At 43.7% G+C, this 23,155-nt stretch overlaps 1 protein-coding gene across 1 annotated transcript in view; it reads right to left on the reverse strand.

Moving 5' to 3' along the window:
• The window catches only part of LOC129330920 (uncharacterized), a 31,559-nt gene that overhangs the window by 3,922 nt on the left and 4,482 nt on the right, over nucleotides 1-23,155 (reverse strand). The window contains exon 2 of the mRNA XM_054981195.1: nucleotides 2,426-2,791. Within this exon, the coding sequence (XP_054837170.1) occupies nucleotides 2,426-2,791 (366 nt within the window). The remainder of the gene's footprint in view (nucleotides 1-2,425; nucleotides 2,792-23,155) is intronic.

Genomic DNA, 23,155 nt, shown 5'->3' on the forward strand with positions numbered 1-23,155 from the left:
ATTGGTGGCTTAAGTAAATGTCTATTTGAATGTAGGCAAAGGATGTGCTTCCTTGCTGCTGTTATTGGATCTATCAGCAGCCTTTGATATGGTGGGCCATATCATCCTACAGAGATGTCTGAAGGCAATATTAAGGGATGTACCTTAGAAAGTCCTTATGGATAGGATTCAGAGGGCTGCTGTTGGAGATCAGTTGTTTGTGTGCGACTTGCTTTGTGGCATTCCATAAAGCTTACTTTTGCCTCTTACTTTTAAAGCTTACTTTTGTCCCCTTGCCCAGTTGGTGCGAAGTTTCGGACTTGGGTGTCATCAATATGCAGATGACACCCAGTTGTATCTGATGATGGACGGTCGACCTGGCTCAGCCCCAGATGTCCTGGAACATGCTTTTGCAGCCGTGACTGGTTGGTTGAAGCAGAGTCGGCTGAAACTGAACTCGACAAAGACAGAGGTCCTGTACTTGAGCCACGGGGGATTAGGTTCGGGACTCCAGCTCCCAGCCCTCAATGGGGCACCATTAGTGCCAGTTCCAAGGGTTAAGAGCCTGGGGGTGATCTTGGATGCCTCCCTGAAAATGGAGGCGTAGGTCACAGCAGTTGTCAGGTCCTCTTTTTTCCATCTGCGGCAGACCAGGCAACTTGTCCCTTACCTGTCAACCTGTGACTTAACTACAGTGATCCAAGCAACGGTCATCTCTAGGCTAGATTACTGTAACTCGCTCTACGCAGGGCTGCCTTTTAGCTTGACCCGGAGATTACAGCTGGTACAAAATGCAGCGGCACATGTTATTATGAGAGTGCCAAATAAGGCACATATAACACCATTCTTATGCGAGCTGCATTGGTTGCCAGTGGAGTACCAGATCAGATTCAAGGTTCTAGTATTGACCTATAAGGCCCTGTGCGGACTGGGACCAGCGTATCTACGGGACCGTCTCTCCCCATATATTCCCCAGAGGACACTCCAATCGGGACAAACAGCTGTTGGTGGTCCCTGGCCCCACGGAGGCCCGCCTAGCCTTGATTAGAGCCAGGGCCTTTTTGGTCCTGGCTCCCACCTGGTGGAATGCTCTGTCTGCTGAAATCAGGGCCTGGCAGGACTTACTATCTTTTTGCCAGGCCTGCAAGACAGAGTTGTTCCGCCAGGCATATGGATGAGGCTGGGCCTCCGCCAGCCTGGAAAAAAGGGGTGTATAAAACCCTCCCTGTGAAGGCTGTCCACCATCTTGTTTTAAATGTGTTTTTAATGAATATGAATTTTTAACTGTATTTTAATTGTATTTTAATATATTGTTATCCACCCTGAGCACGCTTGCGGGGAGGGCGGAATACAAATTTGAAATAAATAAATAAATAAAATTATGCTGTTCAATATTTATGTAAATTCCTTAGGAGAGAGCATTCATAATCTGGAGTTGGGTGTCATCAACAGGGTGATGATACCCAGCTCTATATTTCTTTGTCTAGACTGCCTGATGCTGCTGTAGCTCTCCAGAGCCAGTGCAAGGCTGCAGTTGATAAAACTAAATCCTGACAAAACTTAGGTGATACTAGTGAGGAAAACTATAGCTGTATTGTCTTGAAGGAACACTGAAGGAACATTGTGCTTCCCACACGTTATGCCAAGCAAGTTAATTCAACTGTGAAAAATGCTTTCTTTCATCTTCACCAAAGATGGCAAATGTCTCCTCACCTTGACCCAAAGCAATGGTTGCTAATATACAAATCTGCTGTGTTGCAGCTCCCATCATCTGGAATGACCTGCTTGATGTCATAAAAACCCCTACTCTTTTATAATTTCACAGAATATGGAAAATGGAACTGTTCAGTAGGGCATTTTTATAAATGGAACAGGGCTGTAATTTTTACTTGTTTCTCAGGTTATTAGGCAGTTTTCTTTCTCCTCCCCTTCATACTCCATTGTCTATTGGATGTATTGTATTGTTTTTATTTCATTGTCCTCTAGTTGTGAAACCCAGTTTATTGGATGTATTATACTGTTTTTATTTCATTATTTTATTTAATTATTTATTACACACACTATATTGGTCTGTATTAGATTGTTTTCTAATTCTGTAATCTGCCTTGAGTCTCAGTGAGAAAGGCTGATGACACATTAAGGAAATAAAAATAATGTAAAGAAATAAAATTGTTATTGTCATGTTTGTTCAAAATTGGGGGAGGGGGGCAGATTTTTAAGATTGCTTGAAACAAAAATGTCTAATTGTGGACCTAGGAATTTCAGTTCTAATTCAAGTAATATACATTTACAGCTACTAGATTTTTTCATTTTGGCAGGTGTGGAACCAAGCGCTGAGTTCACAGAATTTTCCCAGATGTTCGACGTAAGAGGTAGTTGAAGGTATTCTTCCCAGTTTGCTTTAGGGTTAAAAACTATATGCCATAGAAAAGAACTGGATTGTTACCTTGTGTCTCCTTTGACTGAAAGGGGTTTGTAGGTGAGAAGCTAGTGCTGGAATTAACCCAAGATGTTGTTATGATAGGACCTGCATTACCGGTCTGGTTTGCTTCTGCTGAGTTTATAGTCGCGTTATCATCATTCCTGCTAGTGATCTCCTGTGATTCTGTTGTAATGTTCAAGAAGTCAATAGTGGCAGGAGCTGGGAGTTCTGGCGAGCTTGAACCATTGGCATTTAATTGTGATGTTACTGTGCTGTTGCCATCCACGCTGGTGACAGTAGGTGCAGTTGTCTGAGGGCTTAGGCTGCTGAGGGGAACGCTTAAGTGTGACACAGTGCTGGGTGCTGCTGATGACTGAGTCTGTCCATCTCCTAGTGCAGGGAAGAAAAACCCAAACAAACAGAGGAATTGTAAAATAATTGGCATGCCTGCAATGTGTATCCTTGCTAAGAAGATTAACTGCCTTCCAGCAAGAGGAGAGAAGAGGGAAAGAGAAGGAACCACAGCCCACAGGTCAAAGTTACGGGTGGGTGGATGGGATGTTTTCCTCCCTTAATAATTTCCTCTTCTCCCAGGATTACTACTATTGTCTCACATGCTATGGTTAAAAAAGGAAATAACTGTAGTCAGTGTGATGTAGTGGACAGAATGTTGGACCAAGGTTTTGGAAAGCCTGGTTCAAATTCCCACTTCTGCCACAGGTTGTGGAATAAAAAGGAGGAGCACAGTACAATGTATACCACTCTGACTCTTTAAAAAAAGGTGGGATACAAATCTTCTAAATAAATAACTTCTGCTAAATTGTCTTCTCAGCTCCCCAGAACATATAATATGTGACAATGAAAAAACACTAGGAATTCCTTCTGCAATAGGGAGATCAAACTATATAACCTCCAGTTCCATATGAAAAGCCATGTCCTACTACCACAAACAAAACAAATGCTAAATGTCATACTTTCAAATTGTTAAAAACTTACACAAATAATCACCAATTTAATGGTAGCAATTAAAACTTATTAAAACCAGAAGTAGCACAGCTGATTATATAGATGGCAACAAAGTAGACATATGAAATCCATCTTAATAGTGCAGAGACTGAAAACTGTCCATGTGACCGCACTGGTCAACAAAGTCATCTGGAAGAGTAGTAAATAGATTATCCTTCCATAAAACAACCACACATAAGAGAGTGCACACACAATAAACAGGATGAGGCTGGTATGAGGGTCACAGATGGACAAGGTAACTCATAATTCATTTATTGAGAAGAGGAGCTTGTGGCTTTCCCAGCCACTTATCTGGTCATGGTGATGAGAACTTGGATTTTCTTTTTCAAGAATAGTACAACCACTGTGGGTGGGGCAAAAGGAAAAAGTGATGGTAAAGAACAAATACTGAGAAATCAAGTTGAGCAAACAGCCACCTGCTAACACAGCTCAAGAGAGTTGCTTTGTTGCATGACCATAAATTATTACACAGGGCAAAGCAAAAATAAACAAGTGGGGAAGTATTAGTGGACATTCATGGCCTCCAGTTCTGGTTTGGCTTCATGAATTCAATGTATTTTATAGTTAACATTTAACAGCTGCATTCCCTCCAGCTTGTCCACAAGCCTCGGCCTGGCACAGAGAAAGGCCTTCATTATCGCTACAGCAGAACCTAGAAAATGTCCCAATGAAATCAAAAGCAACTTGTTCCATATGACGTACAGAATCTAAAAGAATCTAACAAAAGACAGGTAAGTGTGAAAAGGGAAGAAGCTATTGCTCTGGGGTCACACAGTAGAGCAGAGTTTAAAACTGAACTTCCACCTTTATCCAGGGCCATAATTAGGATTCCCAACCTCCAGGTGGTAACTGGAGATCTCCCGGAATCACAGGATTGTGCTTGGGCTGTGCTTGGGCAGTAGTTCATAACAGACCTGCAGTTATGATGTAGTGGTTAAGAGTGGCAGAACTCTAATCTGGAGAACCGGGTTTAATTCCCTACTCCTCCACTTGTAACCAGCTGGGTGACCTTCGTTCAGTCACAGCTCTTTCAGAGCTCTCTCACCCCCACCCACATCACAGGGTAATTGTTGTGAGGATAATAACACCACATTTTGTAAACCACTCTGAGTGGGTGTTGTCTTGAAGAGTGGTATATAAATCGAATGTTGATATTATTATTATTCCTGTATTACAAGAAGGATCTGAACACAAGGGGGCCATGTGGACTGGCTTCTTGTTCAAAGTGTGCATACATGCGTGTACACACACAAAAGACTTGGAGAAAGGAATAATAAGAAATTCAAGGCACTAAGCAAAGCTTTTTCAAGAGATAATGGATTTTTTGCAAGGAAACAACAGGATTTTAGTCCAGTGGCTCCTCAAAGATCAACAAGATTTTCAGAGTGTAAGCTTGGGAGCTCTGATTTTTGAAAGCTTACACTCAGAAAATCTTGTTGGTCTCTAATGCTGCTGGACTAAAATCCTACTGCAAACCAACGCAGCTACCCACTAAACTTAGCAGGGAAAAAGTGCTATATTGAAAACAACCACAGCTTCACCTACCATGTTAGTCGAGAAGTATAATTCTTGCTTAAGGAGTCGTATATACTGGGTTCAAATCAGTAGCTCATTCAGCAGCAGGCACTGCTAGTCTCAACCACCAGTAGTCAGCTTCATGATAGTAAGCATGGGCTGCTGCTACAAGTTTGTTGTTACAAGTAGAAGGTCTCCTTGGCGGGCCTATTTAAAGGTCCCTTGATCCTTATACAATAGCTTCTAACCAACTAACCAACTGGCCAGCATTAGGCAACAGCAACTGGAGGAAGAACAAAACCCAAACAATCACCATGTTGGTATTTTTTACTTGCAAGGTATGCCTGCCTAAGTTATCAGTATGTGTCTGTGGGGGACTGAATTTTAGTGGCAATCAGTTTTTTCCTTTCTCCATTAGTACTGAAAAAGATGAATGCTGTTAACCATAAAGGCCAGTAAAAACAAGTTCTTACTGTTTTGTGGACCTCTAGATCTTGGCCTCTCCGGGTAGGCACTTTAAGGCAGTCATTCAGAGAAGACCATTTCTATCTATCATAAACCAAACTCCAGCCTAATACCAGGATTAACAGTGATTATAATGCAGAGGAGTTAGCCGTGTTAGTCTGTGGTAGCAAAATCAAAAAGAGTCCAGTAGCACCTTTAAGACTAACCAATTTTATTGTAGCATAAGCTTTCGAGAATCAAGTTCTCTTCGTCAGATGTATTTTACAGAAACTGGTCAAATATAGAAGAGGAGGGAGGAGAAGAGGAGAGAGAAGATTTGTGCCAGTTTCTTGGTTGCTTGAAGAAAAGGACCATACATATTGCAGATACTTGCTAAAACTTCTATTTCCCCCCAGTACCTTAAATGGCTGCAATGTCCATCAAACTTGTGTTGCATGTTTCTCCTGAAGAAACTAAGCCCTCTTGATCCTGAAACATACATAGCAATCATACCACTGTTTGAATCATATACTCTGTAAAAGAAGTTCCCTCTTCCCCTTTCTTCCCATTGTCTTTGCCAAGAGGTACAGGAGAATCTGCATGTATGCGAATGGGTTCTGGCTTCCCCCAACTCTTTCTTGCTCTGCTTTCTTCTTTAATAGCTACCACCACCCAAGCTCTGTCCTTTATTTCACTACCTGCAGCTCAAGGCACAGATGGTGAGTGTGTGTGTGTACTGCTTCACCCATCTCCTCCTCCCTGGCCAGCTAACTGCCTGTAGCTCAGTCAGGAGTTTCTGCTCTACATGTAGATTGAGCAGTCAGGCGGCATGGATGAAGACATTCTTAAAAAGAAAAGATCTTTATTTATCAAACCACAGTCTCAAGTCACTACAGTGCAAGGACACTGGAAAACTATATCAAAACACTGCAGGGTATTACAGAACTAAGGAAAGAAAACACATGAGGCTAACTGAATAGTACAGTCATGGTGTTCCCTTCCCTGGAATGGATGCAAATCCACTGGAATCTTGAAAAACAGAGGCTAGTCAGGACAGATTTCCCTGTTTCTTTGACCAGAACTTTTAACCCTTCCTATCCCAGCTAGGAGGACTTCACTTTGCACTGTCATGAATTTGGGAACAAATGCTCATGTGTATCTTTTCACCAATCAAATTAAGGCCTATGTCACAAAATCTTTATGGCCCAAGACTCAAGATATCCAAATAGCCATCTATCTTGCCCCTTCCTGGTAGGTAGGCAAATGGTTATTTCCATCCTGCTTATAGGTCTTCATAAAGGAAACTCATCTTGGTCGTTTCCCCACATCCTTATTGGCATGACCCACCCATGGAACTCTGGCAGCTTTTCCTCAGGATTCCTCATGTCTATGTTTGCAAAACGTATGCATAATGTTTTGTTACTGCCTTTTCCACATGTTTACTGGGAACGCAGTTTCTCTAGTGTTTTCTTCTGCTGCGGGTTGGCAGAGTGGCTTTTTTCCGTGCTTTGGCATATGAACGCTTACAGTGCTCTTAAGACTCCTTCCATCTCCGCCCAGTTCCTCACCTGAAGCTCTTTCCCTTTCAGTTCAGCCACAGAAGCCTCCTTGCAAAACGAACTGAATGCAATTGCACATGTGCCAAGTTAAACACTTTTTTTGAAAGAGGGGTGGGCAATTTCAGGCTACGATGATGAAAGTGTCCGACCTCCCCTCCAAAACTGCTTTTGTTAGGGACTGTTTGGAGGCTATCCTGAAACCCCTCACAGTGCAAGGCAAGGGCTTGGGGGGAGTGTGTGTGGAGGATGAGTTGTTGGAGCGACTCAGCAAAACAGACACTTAAAGTGTAAAAAGTGAGGGAACGACGAGCTGTGTGAAAACGGCCCTTGTCTCAGCCTACAATATGAGAAGTATATGGTTATCTATCCCAGAGGAAGAATGCTGTCTCTGAGGTCAGGTCCTCTATGAAGGTTAATCAACTATCCTCCATCTCTTTATCACAACATACACCACCCATGGCTTCATAATTCTGAAAATTATCAACTTGCCTTTTAAAAGGCAAGATTTTAGCCCCTATAACTGCACTCTGCATTCACTCAGCACTCTCAAATTAAATGTAATTATAAATAGCACTCTGTCCCAATCTCTGCCAGATGAAGCACATAAGAGTAAACACACACGCGTTTTATTCCAGATGCAAAATGTGCCAGATTTAAGACTGAATATTTAAAACTTCTGATTAAGAACCTCATTTTTCCATCTCAACTTGGAGAGAAAAAACCGATTCGGTTTCGTTTTCCCGGCCATGTCGGACGCTCCTCTCCGCAGGTCCGGGAGGAAACGTCCGAGCAGCCTGACCGGGTGGTTGACTCGCTAGGGTTAACCCCCAGGACTCCCAGTGAGGGAGCCAGGGTCCGGAGCGCGGCGGGAAGGAACCCCCTGAAAGCAATGCAGGGGGTAAATTGCCCGTTTGCTCCAACGGAGGCCGGCAGACTTGCGCAGCACATCGCGTGCAGCCGGGCCATGGAGAACGGCAATAAGCAGATTTAAGGTGAAAACCTGTAAGTAAGCAAATCCCTTCTGATTTCTAAGCGTATGCGAAAGATTGGTGGGAGTTGAAGCTAAGAAGGTGCGGATTTCTTCCCCTTCACGGAGTTTCGGAACTTAGCTGGTGTCCCCTCCCCCCCCTAAGATGGCGACGAGAAAGCAGAGCCCTGCAATGAGTAAATCGGTGATGGCGATGTTACAGGGGAAGGGGGAAACTTTGGAAGAGACGGTCAGACGAGTAGTCTTTGAAGCTGTGCAGCCCTTTGTAGCGAAGATAAACGAAATGGGGCAAAAGGTTGATTCAGTGGAAAGCGAAGTGAAAACCATTAAAGAAACAGCGTCTCGAGCAGAGCAGTCTGCACGCGAAAACGTAGTACTTATGAAAGCAACAAGTAAAGAAGTGAAGCTCTTGGAGAATCAAATAATAGGATTGCAAGTGGACCATGCCCAAACGGTACTGCGTCTTCAAAATGTAAAAGAGGAGCAAAGTGAAAATTTAAAAGATTTGGTGTTGGGACTTTTGGCGGCATTCGCAAAGGCAACTAAAGAAGAGTTAAAAAGCGATATTTTGGAAGTCCGTCGGACATCTTCAAAGTATGTAATGAAGCGTCAGCTGCCTCGCGAGATTATTATTGACTTTTCATCTAAGAAGACTCGGGACACCATCTTATATAATTCGTATAATGTGGACTTGGACTATTTGGACAACAAGGTTAAAATATTGAAGGATGTTCCATTTCTGGCTCGTAAAAGAAGATTTAAGTATAAAGGACTTGCGGCTTTCCTGAGGAAATGTGATGTAAAATACAAATGGTTGTTTCCGGAAGGCGTCTGGTTCAGATATAAGGATCAAACCTACAAGATTACATTGGAAGTACAGCTGACAGACTTTTTGTTCAACCATCAGGAGTTTCAGCAAGAAGAAAGTTCAAAGTCTGAAGGGGAAAGTGGGGGGGGGAGGAGAGAACGAGCGCAGCTGCTGAGAGAACTCAGACCGAGACGCAGGGGGGGGGGGGGAAGAAGACCTGATCCTGAATATAGTCTGTATTGTATAAGATCTACCAATCTGATAGCATATTAGAAAGTTAACTTTAAAGAAAAATTGCAGCATGAAGGGAATACAAGACATGTAGAGTAGTGTTTTTTGTTCATATGTTGCTCTTCCCTTTTCCCCAGTCCCCCCTTTTTTCCCTTATATCTTTGTAGTCTTTTGTAGTTTTCTATGTTAGATATTAAAAATAAAATTTTTTTTTTAAAAAACTTGGAGAGAAAAAACCACCTTCAATGCTTTGCCTACCTGGACCTTTCTGCCCTAATCTAACAAGGAATTTGAAGACCAATCTGCTGATTCTGAGTCTTAAAACCGGAACACAGCCAGCAAATGCAATATGCAACAGATGGGAGCAAAGCACAAGCTCTGGGGAAAGCCCATCACTTGCTACCAAATATAAATAATATTTTTCTCTTAATTAAACCTTCAGCAGTAGCCATACAAAAACTCAACAAAAGAGCTATAACTAAGAGACTACATGCAGTAAAGCCTATTCCACACCAGTTCCATATTCATACCTACAAGTTTCTGGTTCCAGCTGCCCAGTATTTTTCCCATTTTTCATTCTGAGAGTTATAAGTTCTAGTGAAGACATAAAATGACAAAGTGGAGTGCAGAGGTTGTCTAAATGTCACAAGAAACCAAAAATGCTAAGTTCTACCTTGTAATGCCTGTAGCCCCTTTTCTTGTGTAACTCACTGTGTGTTTCTCTGCCTCCACCAGCTCCACCATGATATTGTGCACAGCAAAGAAACACACATCATAATGAAGCCAGGATTTGGAGTAAGTTGATGTTATACAGGAGGACATTGTGTGGCCTGCCACCCCATCAGAGACACCCCATTATTCACTGGCCTGCCAATGTCAGAAGTGCAGAAAAAACAAACCCCTAAATATTCTGGCCTTAAGATACCTTAAGTGAAGGGGAAACCATCTAGAGTAATATTAAAGACAGATCTCTTGATCGAAGAAAGAACTGTTCAAGGCAGTCCCAGAGGGGAGTTGCCTGATTTCCTGAATACTCTGGGAAAATGTCAATAAGCCTTCTTTGAACCTCTGGAGCTCCTCACCCCTTTTCGCCATCAAGAACACAGGCTGTCAGGATAATGAAGTTTCCTTCACAACACAATTCCCTTGCTCTTGCTGAATTTATCAGCTGTCTTTGATACAGTGTGGACTTTGCCATCTTGCTGAGGTACTTGGAACCAAAAGTATGTATTAAGGGATGTGCTTAGGATGGTTTAAATAGTTCCTTATGAACAGGACTCAGAGGGTTGCTGCTGGAGACCAGGAGATTAAACTCAGGAAGGACCATTTGCCCATCTACTGGCTGCTATCAGCAGATCTGTGCCAAGAAGACCACCTTGTGTAAATCATTCACCCTTCATCAAACCCATCCTAGGTATGCTTATTCAGGTGCTCCTTTCTACTCATGTTTCTTCTGTTGCTTTTTGCTAGCCTAGGATTTTTTTCCAAACTAGCATTAATTCTGGAACGCTATATCAAAAAGGAACACTTCTTTTGTGACAACAAGAGCATAACACAGTGCTGGTTTGTCTATGCATCACCCTTCTTTCATCATGGAATACAAAGCAGCTTGTTTAGGATTCCCAGGAGAACTCCCATCCAGCCACTAACCAGACATACATTAGGTTAGCTTCTGCAAGCTTGCTATATCATAGGTCCTCCTATTATATGCTGAGCCAGCATGGAGGGAAAATCTGAATGAACATTTTCCCTCAAAGCCTTCTGAATCATACCCAGGCACAGGCCAGAGAATACTTCTCCTGGGGCACAGATAGTTGGCCTTTGTAAAACATGCCTGTTTTGTTTGTTTCACTGTCAGATTAATTTTTTAAAGAGAAATGATGTGCCCACTGGTGCCTGCCCCCAATTACTGTGATGCAAGCATCAGAGGCAACAAGAAGAAAGGAGCTAATTACAAGAAGATTAATTCCTCCAAACCTGCAAAACAGGCATTTTTTCATCAAGGGTCTGTCTAAATGTAAACCACTATTACTGCATTTCCACATGAACAGTCTTCTAAGTGATCAGAACTCTGAAACAAAGCATCAATCACCATCATATCACAGGCTTGAAGGGCAATCCTATTGCTAGTATTCTACATAAAGTAGCAGAGATTAGCATGACTGACAGACCCTACCTTGTAATACCTTGACAGTCATTCTAAACATCCTATCCTTTATTTGCCTACTACTGCAAACATTGTGTGGAAGCCCAAATGTAAGCAGGAGTCAAACATTTCCTTGAACTGTAGAACTCAGCAGTATTACCTGTTTGAACAATGAACTTTTGAACTTGCCTTATCCTGAGTCAAATCTTGGACTATCAACATCAGTATTGTCTACTCTGACTAGTAGTGTTTCTTCAGAATCTCAGAGGTCTTTCACATCACCTAGTACCTGATCTTTTTAACTGGAGATGCCAGAGTCATTGGGGCCTGGGGGGGTGGGGGATTGTCCTCCAGGTGGGCCTGGGCAGAAAACCCAGCCTAGTGGAGGACTCAGGAATGGCGGGAGGAGGGGGGTTACAGCACCCTCATGCTCTCTCCCTCGCCATTAGGCCAACTCGGCTTGCCTTCTTTCTCCCACGTCTTGCTCTTGCTCTCTCTACTTCCTCCTTCACCACGCTCGCTCTCCCAACTACTCCTCAGCAGCCCCCTTTGGCTGGGCTTGCCTTTAAAGTCCCCTACGGTGCACCTCCCCCAGGCTCCATCCACTCAGGGTGCATCCCTCCCCATCCTTTGGTGATTGCCAGCACCGCTGGCCTGTCTGGAGCCCCCTTCTGGCTGGCTCTGCCCTTGGCCACTCCTGGCAGCTTAAGGCCACCCTGCAGGGCAGGGGTTGGTCAGGCACCAGCCCCCTATCTAACCCTGCCATTGGGCCAGCATCTCCAGGGTCTACTCTGTCCCCCCTCCTAGCCTGATTACCATCTTGCAGCCTCTCCCAGTGGCTGCTCTGCCTCGCTGGGTTTTGCTGCTGCTTTTGCAGCCTCCTCCAGCGTCCATGGAGGGCCGTGCCACCTCACTGAATGTTGCTGCCCGCTCTGTGGCCTCCTCGGCATCCCAGGAGGGGCAGGCTGCTCTGCTGGGACTCACTGCCATCTTTGCAACCTCCCCAGTGCCACAGAGGGCTGCATTGGCTCGCTGGGTCTTGCCGCCATCGCCACAGCTTCCCCGGTGTCCCATGAAGGCCACATTGCCTTGCTGGGCCTCGCAGCCAAGTCTGCAGCCTCTCCGGGAGGATCGCGCTGTTCCACGGGGCCTCACTGCCATCTCCATGACCTCCTTGGCACCCCAGGAGGGCTGTGTCGCTTCCTTGGGCCTCACCGCCACCTCGGAGGCCTCTGCAATGTCCTGGCAAGGTAAATCTGGGGGAAGGGGGCTTGCTGTCCCCAGACAACCTGGAAATTTAAAACAAGTGCTCTACCACTGAGCCATGGCCCATTCCAGTTAGCCTCATTCAATGAACCAACTGCATAGCATGGTGAGATGCCAAATGAGCAGGACTGAGACAAAGAGTCTAAGTTCCTGACGAAGCTCTTCCTTCTAATACTGGATCACTAGCAATTAGCAGATTGAAATCCCTTTTACACAGAGCAGCTCTTACAAAAACAGACTGAAAAGTAGACCCCGGTAGTCAGAAAGAGGGATTAGACAGAGAGTGGCATGGCCACTGATGAGTCTGGACCTATGCCACATGGAGTGAAATTAGTGCTGCAGTGTTTAATCAATCAAACCAAGCAATTGATTAAAGGTCTGTAAACTAATTTTTTTATGTCAGATGCCAGTTTAGATGTGATGCTTACCTCATGCATCCAATCTGCATCCTCCTCTTTGTGCCAGTAAGGAACAATCTACCGTAGAAGGCAGTGTCCACACAAAAACCATTCTCATCTTCAGTACCAGTTACCCAAAAGTCTGTTGTTGTGCCCTGCTGAGAGGAGAGCACATCCAGCTTCTACTGCCAGGTCACTCCTCACAGCATTGCAGTGCAGCAGATGTGAAGGCCCACAAAAATGAGCAGAGTATGTGATTTTTTTCCCCAGGCCTTCATATCACTGCCACATAGCTAGTGTTCCAATCCTGGTTGGAAATGCCACAGCAAGTTTGGGCCCAGGCTTGGTCAGCTGCAACATGATCGGAAATGACTACAGAGTGCTTGGTAGTAGCAAGCATGTAGGCAACAGAACATGAGAATTCTTGCTAGTGGCAGCAGCACTAGGACACTCTCTGCTGAGACACTGTAGAGGCAGTGGAAGGAGGGAACTCAACTCGACAGCAATAGGGTTGTGTCAGTGATGGATCTGTCAACAGCCTCCATGTGTGTGGTGTGTGTGTATGGGGGAGGGAGAGGGAGAGAGCTTGTTCTGCCCTTCCATTTTTTCATTCCTTTTTATCTCAGGTTTTGGATGTGTTTGTAGATTATTTGTGCATGATCATGATATGGGGTGTTCATGAGCTTCAAGAAGTTTGTATGAATGTGCTCTTCCAACCAGTCTATAAGAAGGAGCAGACTGGGAATTTCAAATGGGTCTGCGGCAAGCCAAGCGGAGCAGCTCCTGTGGTGGTACAAGTCAGCATCGCAGGGCCACTCAGCTCAGCAGCAACAGAATCAACACAGCTCACTCACTGCTTTCTCCTGCGAACTGGTGGCAGTGCAAGAAGAGGCAATTGATGAGCTAGCACCATGACCATCGCTCCTGTGGTGGCCCTTGAAACACAGTTCCTGGGGCTTGGCTCAGCTTGCTTCTGGCCACTATTGGCCCTCTAGGGGAGTGACCCACCACAAAATTTCCCTGTAATCTGCCAGTATGCCCCTGCCTGTAAGGGTGCAGTTACAGTATGCCAATTTCCTTGGGAGAAACCCCCATTGGACTGACTTCTATGTAAACTTTATCAAAATTTAGTTCCAGAGATTTCTATGGGACTTGCTCCTCAGGAAATATAAAAATAATTTTTAAAAAGTCTGCGAGCAAGATTTCCAGTCCTGCAAACATATATGTTTAAGCTTGTGCTACCAGAGCAACAGTTCTGACAGAAACTGCATGGACTCATACTACCATTCTGTCTTGATTTCCCTTCTGTAGAAAAAAAATGGAAATTGAAACATAATTGGAACATCTCATAGAATATCAAAGACATATATATATACAGTATCTATTGCAATTAAAAGGGCCTAAATACTGCAAAAAACTGAACACCCAACCTTTGTATTCAGCACCTTAAAAAAAAGTGTGGTTGCTTGCCAAGGCATTTCGAGCTCTGAATACTCTCATTCTTCCTGGAGCATGTGTTTATATCAAAATTCAAAGTGCACAGATGAATCTAATTTACTGCAAGCAAGGGACAGGATACTCAAGAAGGTCTGAGAATAGATGCATGACCTGGACACAAAATATCTACCTCTGGCAAAGAGCGGCAAAGGAGAGTTCCTTAACAGCTGTCCGAGAGCTTTGTGAAGGGAATGAAGCCATTCCAATGTTATTCTTGAAACAGAACAACATGCCTTATAGAGAATAACCCCAAATGAATCTTCACTTGTAATTTGTTTACAGCCCCAGAGAAAATCTGGCTTGTTCCCTTTAGAATGCAGTCCTAAGAGTTACTCCCTTCTAAGTCCATTGAAGTCAGTGGGCTTAGAATGTTATGACTGCTTATTAGCACATTTGATGATCAGACTCAAACATAGAATGTTTACTTCAGGTACTTTACAAAAACAGTCCTGGAGCCAGAGGAAAATCAGTACCAGTATTCGGCGAGGGACTGTGGGTAACTGCTTTGCATGCAGATAGTCCCATGTCCAATCCTCAGCATCTCCAGTTAAGAGGATCAGGAAGTAGGTGATGTGAAAGGCCTCTGCCTGAGACCTTGTAGAGCCAGTGCTAGTCTGAGTAGACAATATTGACAGTGATAGATCAATGATGTGGTTCAGTATAAAGCACTTCAATGTGTTAAACTCCACAGGGATTAAGCAAGCCTGGAATATCACCAGCTTCTCCTGCCACACAATTATCCTGCCTTTTTCAACTGTCAATATCATATCTGGTCTGGGTGGCTTTTTGGGGGGGGGCTATTAACTGTACATTAGCTATTGTGAGATGGCATAGCATACTGACTAAACATGCGATCTGTGAACCAGAAAGATTTGGATTCAAATTTCACACATTTGCCTAAACTTAATAGCTGGCCTTAGACAAACCAGTATTACTCAGCCTCACCCCCCTCCCCCAATTTACAACATGGAGATATTAACAGTGACTCTATTTAGAGGATTATTGTAGGAATCACTGAGATAATATATGGGAAGCACTTTGAATGTTCATAAAGGGCAATTAACAATACTTGTCAATATATAACTGTGATTAACATATCATTCAGAAGGAGGATAAACCTTATGGTGGTCACTGCTCAATCTGCAGTTGTAACTGTGCAAAACAGAAAATACAAAATAGATAAAACAGCATTTTTTATCGGAACAACTTCCAAAGATAAAAAAAATTGCAAGTTTTCATATTGCACAGAATTTATCTTGTTGCTTAATATGTATGTGTGTTAAATCCCCCTTTTATCTGAAACTTTATTTTTGACTAGTTTCAGAATCATACTTCAAATAGAATATGTTACTGATTACATGGCAGTATATTGCTAAAGGGGATGAAGGTCTAATTATACAACTGAGTCTTTGTTCAGCACCAGGAATGGAAGGTTAATTAAGGCTTTAGACAGGATGGCACTCACACTGGTGCCCTGGTTCCTTGGTATAAGGAAGGGCTAAAGACTATGAAAAGAGAGGGAGACAGCTGGAGGAAAGACCAGTAAATACAATACACCCATTTGTAGGGCTATGAAGTGGAGCACTGGTGGAATGAAGTCTTCCGTCACCATTGCATCAGCATGATTTCAATGACTAGACCCCTCCTTAAGAAATCATAATTACTCAGAGCATATCTAGCCAGCTACAGATTTGTTTCAAACCCCCACTTTCGGGATAATTGATTGAAAAGTGGTAGCAGAGGCACTCTAGGCTTTCCTGAAATATGCATTTTTCCGTAACTCTTTTCTGTCTGCCTTCCGATCTGGACATGAGACGAAAGTTAGCCTAGTGAATGATATATGTCTGGAGACAGACAAGAAGGGTGCCCCTAGACCTTACAATCACATTTGACACTATGGATCATGATATTTTGTTGTATGGCTTGGAAAATCTGATGGAGCTTAAGAAGCTAGGCCTGGATTGGTTTATTACTTTTTTAAAAAAAATTCCAAGATATATGCTTCCTGGGAAATGTATTATGGTATTCCACAATGTTGCTTCACTTTTATATAATATCACTAAAATTGATTTTTTTAAAAATCAAGGGTTGATGTCCTCAATTTATTGATGATACCAAGCTCTATCTCTTATTTTCTAAGGAGCCAGGAGAGCCAGTCTTGGACCTGGTCCTGAATCTGAATCTGGACGGGAGACTAAAGTCAAATGGATGAGACTTAAACAAATGAAGGATAAATTCAAACCAAATAAAAGTGATGCTAGATAGTATCCTAGATGGGTCTTGGGAGAATGGAGGATCTATCAGTTAACAATGTTATTGGTAGAACAGGTAAGCAGTTTGGGTGTGTACTCTAGATCCATAATTACTGCTGAATATGTAGTAGACAAGTGTGCTTTTTGTCAGTTACATGTGAAATGTTGGCTATTCCTCCTGCTAGACTGTAAGGACCTAGCAACATATATCGGTGTCCTTATTACTTTAAGAATGAACTGCTGTAATTCACATGAAGGCTGACCTTGAATCCTTTCCAGATGTTGCTGCTAGTGTAGAATGCTTCATCCCAGCAATTAGTGGGCACAGGCAGACAAATCATTTACATTTGCACTGCCTACCAGTGAGCTTCTAGATAGTTGCAATTGACATTTAAATCCTCTCTCAGTTGGGGACTCACAGAGCCCATATGAGCCCACTAGTCCGATTAGATCAAATACTCAGCTCTAGTTTGGCTGTACCCTGGGGATGAGTCTGACTGTGGTGCAGAGCACAGCATTTTTGGTGAATGCTCCACTTCTGCAAAACAACTTCATTCCTGAGTTGTGTGGGGGTGGGTGGGAGGTCTTCTGCTATGTAGGACTGGACCAGTAGTCTTCAACCTTTCCAGATCCAGGAACCACCTTTAACCCTCAAAAAGCAGCATAGAACTGCAAACATGTGAGAGGAAGGCATATGACATCAGTCGCATGACAAGAGGGGAATATAGCCATGTCCTTACAAGTGTCAAGGTCAGGAACATGGGCAGCAGACCAAGAGAACTGGGAAGACGAAATACAAGCCAAGAAACAGATGTATAATAGCGAGGATGAAAAAAAAAATTCTGTACCACTGAGTGATGTCTCATAATGTGTGTAAAGAAGTGTAGCTTTTGTCCTCGTGCCCACTAATGGCCAGTCTTATAAAAAGCAGAAAAAGTGCCTACTCTGTGGGGTTCATGACCCAGCCGGTGGTGCTCTGTGACCCACTTGGAGGTCTTGACCTATAACCTGAAGGCACAATTGGCCTAGGAGTTTATCTTTTTAATTAAGACATTTAGTGAACTGAAGGAATATAATTGAAACAATTTGACTGTAAAGAGGCTGTCTCTGTGTTGTTGATTTGTTAATGTGTTTTACTTGTTTATTATCAAATGGTGTATTTTATATGTTAATTATTGTTAGGTGCCAATTTGGAAAGGTCAAGTACAAATGCAATAAAATTAATGCATAAAACAATTATCCATTTTTTAATGTTTAAAACAATATGAACTACAAAATTTATGAGGCCAATTATCACTCAATCTCCAAGCTGCACCTTCTGGGCAAAGTGATTGAGACAGCAGTAGCTGACCAACTCTAGACTTTCTTGGATAACTCTAGTGCACTGGACCCTTTCCAGTCCGGATTCAGATCAGGGCATGAAACAGAGACAGCACTAATAGCATTAGTGGATGGTCTCCGTCTGAATATAGACAAAAGCCATGCCTCCTTATTGCTCCTCCTGGATCTATCTGCAGCCTTTGACACAGTAGGCCATGCCATCTTGTTAAGGCATTTAGAAACATATGTGGGCATTAGGGATGTGCAATTTGGGGTTTCCAATTTGAGAAAAATATCCAAATCAGACCTGATTTGTAAAGATTCGGGATTTCCGAATCAGGCCCAGCATGCTGAATCAAAGCTTCCCGAATCAAAGCTTCCCAAAGCAATTTGGGTTGCTTTGGGAAGCTTCGGGGCACTTTCAAACCCCATGGCTGGCTTCAGCTGGCTGATGGGGGGGATTCCACCCATGGGCCAGCTTGTCATGGCCCAGTCTGAGAGTGAGGTCTCCTCTGGAGGAGAGGAGCCTCGTGTAGCCAGCCAGGACTCCTCAGGAGAAGAGGAGCCCTGTGTAGCCAGCCCTAGCCCTGATTCAGCAGAAGTACAAACTGGAGAGCAATGCAAATCGTTATATATCAAATTATTTATATAATTAAAGTGCAAAAGTGCAAAAGTGTGCAACACAGTTTACAGAATTTTCACTCGAATAAAGTGGTCCGTCGCAAAGAGCAATCACAAATTCATATATATACACAATCAAGGGTGGAGAGTGCGCAATCAGGGGAAAGGCAGTCCATGTGTCTAGAAATGGAATTAATAAGACAAAACTAGCCGACGGGCATCAGCTGTTGTTCTCAATTCCCGTTTCGGATCTTCTTCTTCCAGGGCTAGTATCCATGGGCTGGTAAGTAAAATTACAATAATGAATTCTAATTACATATCCCATGTACCAATCAAAAACACAAGTCAAAGAATTTTTACTCACTCTGCAATGCCATCTCTCCTCATCCTCCACAACAATTTCAAGCGCAAGTTAATCGACAGATGGTCTGCTCAACGACCCGCCCCATTATTTATAGTACCCGCCCTTGGTTACATCATGTATTAAACAGCCCTTTCCCCCTGCTGCTCTTGAGCAGCAGGAAAGGGCCTTTTCTTGCTTCAGCTGGCTCAGGAGAGAGTTCCCCCATGGGCCAGCTGAAGTTTAAAGGGCCCTTTCCCTGCCGCTCACAAACGACAGGAAAGGGCCCTTCCTGGCTTCAGCTGTCATTCACCTGATACGATCGGGTGAAGAAGCCCTGCCATTCCCTTTGCTCACAGCAGAAGGGGCCAGAGGATTCCCTGGCTGCTCCCACAGCAAGTGAATGGAGCCCTGGTAGCCGGACTGCATGCTTAAGCCTAGCCCTGCTGCTTTCCTTTGCCTGCTGCGGAAGAGGCCAGGGATTCCCTGGCCCCTCCCGCAGCAGGCCAAGTGGGGGGGCTTGCAAGCAGCTAGAAAAGTGTAGGTTTAAACTTCCCGCCCCACCACTTATTTGACCTGATGGGAGGGAGGGAGGGAGGGAGGGAATCCCCTCCTCCTCTTCACCAGATGCGGGGCGGACGGAACTCCCTCCTCCCCTTCCCATTGTGTCAAATACACGGTGGGACTGGAACTTTAAATGCCTTTTCAGTATGCTCCAAATCTTTATGGAGCATACCAAAGTTGGTCAATAAGCAATTTCTAAGCAGCTTGCCGCTTTGGAACTTGCTTATTTCCGACTTTTTTTTCCCGCTTTGGAAATTCTGAAGCGAGAAAATCAATTTTTTTTCTTGCACACCCCTAATGGGCATCAAAGGATGTATTCTGAATTGATTTAAATTGTTTCTCGTGGAATAGACTCAAAGGGTTGCTGTCAGAGATCAGCAGCTATGGAGTTGGATGGCATCAATATGCAGACAATACCCAACTCTATATCTTGCTATCCAAGTCCCAACAGGATGAAGTAGAAATCTTAGATCGCTGCCTGACAGCCGTAGTGAAATGGCTGAAAAATAACAAATTAAAATTGAACCTAGACAAGACTGAAGTGATGCTAGCTGGGAAGTCAGAGATCTTGACATTGTACTCCCCACTTTCGATGGAGTTTGTCTGACCCTTGCAGACTCAGTTAAGAGCCTAGGGGTTACACTGGATCTAGTGCTACTACTAGAAGAACAAGATAAGGCTGCCGCAAACAATGCTTTTTACAACCTCGCTCTAGTCTGGAAGATGGCTTTTTACCTCGACATAGCCAATCTGGCCACCTGGATCCATGCTATGGTAACATCAAAACTTGACTATTATAATGCACTATACATAGGTCTCCCATCTAAATTAACAAGGAGGCTCCAATTGGTGCAAAATGCTGCAGCTTAACTATTATCAGGAGTGAGCAGGACCATGAACACCACTCCCATCCTATAGTCACTCCATTGGCTACTTATCAGTTACTGTGCTAAGTTCAAGGTATTAGTTATTACATGCAAAGCTCTTCACAGCCTTGATCCACCTTCCTCCCTATGTTCCTCCATGGTAGCTTCACTCATCTGAACAGGGTCTCCTGCAGGTGCCAGACTGCACATGGGCGAAATCAACAGCAGCCCATACATGGGCTTTCTCTGTGGTGGCCCCTACTCTGTGGAATAACCTGCCTGAGGAGGTCAGGAGAGCCCCCACTCCCCTGGCTTTCTGCAAACAATGTAAAACCGAATTATTCAAAAAGGCTTTTTACTCAGATAAGAGGGCTGTATTGTAGGGATGAGGTCTCAGATGCTTTGCTAATGAGTTAGGGACCTTAGACTTCACAAGTATATTGCCTTACATATTACCTATTGCTTTAAATATGTACTCCTATGTACTACCTGTGCTTCATGTTATCTAATGTCAGTCCTACAATTGATTATTTTCTGTTTCAGCATTTCTTCAACTCTGTATTGGATCCTTGCTAATGCTACGTCTTTGTAAACTGGTATTTATTTACCCTATGTTGTTGTTTATGGAAATGTCCTTGACACTGTATGGCAATGTCCTTGATACTGATTGTACTAATCTCACACTATGAAATCTGCCTTGAGTCTCAGTGAGAAAGGTGGACTATAAATGACATAAATAAATTAAATAAATTAAATACCAATGGTATATTTAACATAAAATATAATCCTTTCCGACTAAGCAAATATAATTTTGTTTTCCTGTTCAAGTTACTTGTACCAGAGGTTGGCTGAATACATGGGCCTGTGAATATAGTTGGCACACTTCACATTTCTCTGCATTGGGTAGTTTCCTGCTTTCTGACTTCCCATATTCAATTTTATTTAAGCTATAAACAATAAACATAAAACATTAAAAAAACAACTGCATAAAGAAACCACACTAACAATACATATAAACATGAAATAACAAACAAGACAAGCAGATAATAGAAAAATAAGAAAAAGAAAAAGACAAAAACTAATCTACAAATTGAGGTCCAATTTTTTCACAACAATGATAAATCATTTTCAAAGTCTCGCTTATTCTATATTAAACATAAGAGCTCTTTTTTTTCTATTGTTCATGATTCTTAATTAGGGTTGCCAGGCCCCCTCAACCTCCTGGCGGGGGACTGAGGCCTTGCACTTACCTAGGGGGGGGGGTGCATGCACGCACGCTCCCGCAAATGCGATGATGTCATTTCTGGGAAGTGATGTCATCACACAGCCTCTTAGAGCATGCCCACACTCCGCAGGGCCCCGGATTGGGGATGCTGCGGAGCGTGGAAGCTCTCCTGCCCTCCACAGAGGCCCAAAACACACCCGTTTTTGCCCAGATCAGGCTCGTTTGGGGCATGTTTTGGTGTGGATTGGGCCCATTTTGAGCCGCTGCAGAGCATGGGAGTGCTCCTGCGCTCCACAGCTGCCCGAAACGAGCCCAATCCAGGTAAAAATGGGCCCATTTCGGGCCGCTGCAGAGTGCAGGAGCACTCCTGCGCTCCGCAGTGGCTCAAAATAGGCTTGATCCACGCCAAAACGAGCCTGATCTGGACTGAAACGGGCGTGTTTGGGGCTGCTGTAGAGGGCAGGAGTGCTCCTGCGCTCTGCAGCAGCCCCAAACTGGGCCTGATCCAGGCCAAACCGGGCCCAATGCAGGCGGCTGCTGCACCACAGGAGTGCACAGTGCTGCAGGGAAGTGCTCACAGAAGGTGAGCCCCACCCCTGCTGGCCAGGTAAGCGGGGGATGGGTGTGGGGGCGGGGAATCCCCCGCCCCTGGCAGGGGTCTGGCATCCCTATTCTTAATCTGTAAATTCAGATATCGTCAAATCATTATTATCTATTTCATGTAAAAAGCCTATATATGGTTTCCATTCAGCCAAAAATGTAGACAATGTCTTTTCTCGAATCATTGAAGTAAGTTTAGCAATTGACGCAAAGTTCAAAACTTTTATCCACCATTCCTCCATTGTAGGCAATGTTGGAGTTTTCCATTTTGGGGCATACAATACTCTTGCTGCCATGATCATATATAAGAACAACGTTCCAAAACTTCTTTCCCACTGGCTGACTTTTTAGTTTTCTGACTTTAGTTTCCTCACAGAATGAGGTTCTGTTCACATGTGGAATAGTCAGAGATCGTACCTTTGTCTGTAGTCAGTTCTCTGCATGATGCCTCTTGAACTGAAGGAGTCCCATTTAATTTTCAAAGCTGGAATAGCTTATGTTGGAATAGATACCATTTGCATGAGCCACACTGCACACTGCTCCCAGTGTATGTGTGACCTCAGGGCAGCAGAGCAGGACCTGGCACTATGCCAATCTAAACTTTATTCCTCTCTGCAAATTAGGGCTCCAGTAGAGATGGGTATATGTGGAAGACAAGCAAACATCTACCACCATCCCTCCCCCAAACGCAGCCAGAGGCACTAAGGAGTGAAAGCCAAAATTAAAGACTAAAAATATCATGAGTTTTATATTTGTGAAAGCCACTGAAGGAAGTGGGTTTCTTAAGTTAGCTGTAAAAAGACACTATTGAATAAAACAAAACCTAGTACTTGTTAGTCTGATGCAGAATAAGCTGGCAGGCAGTTTGGAGCTCAGAGTCCAGTGAGCCATAAGCCATTCCATAAAGACTGCTTTCCAGGGTGCCTCTCAGGCAGACTGGAATTTGTGAACACAATCCACCTGGGCACATTTTGAAAAAGAAATGGCATGGACCTATCTATGCACAGTACCACAATGTCATTGTTTAGAATTAATAAGGGCAATGTTTAATGATTTCTATAGGGGAAGATGAACTTACAAAGATACTT

This window comes from Eublepharis macularius, chromosome 5 (genome assembly GCF_028583425.1).
Source record: "Eublepharis macularius isolate TG4126 chromosome 5, MPM_Emac_v1.0, whole genome shotgun sequence".
Lineage (NCBI taxonomy): Eukaryota > Metazoa > Chordata > Lepidosauria > Squamata > Eublepharidae > Eublepharis > Eublepharis macularius.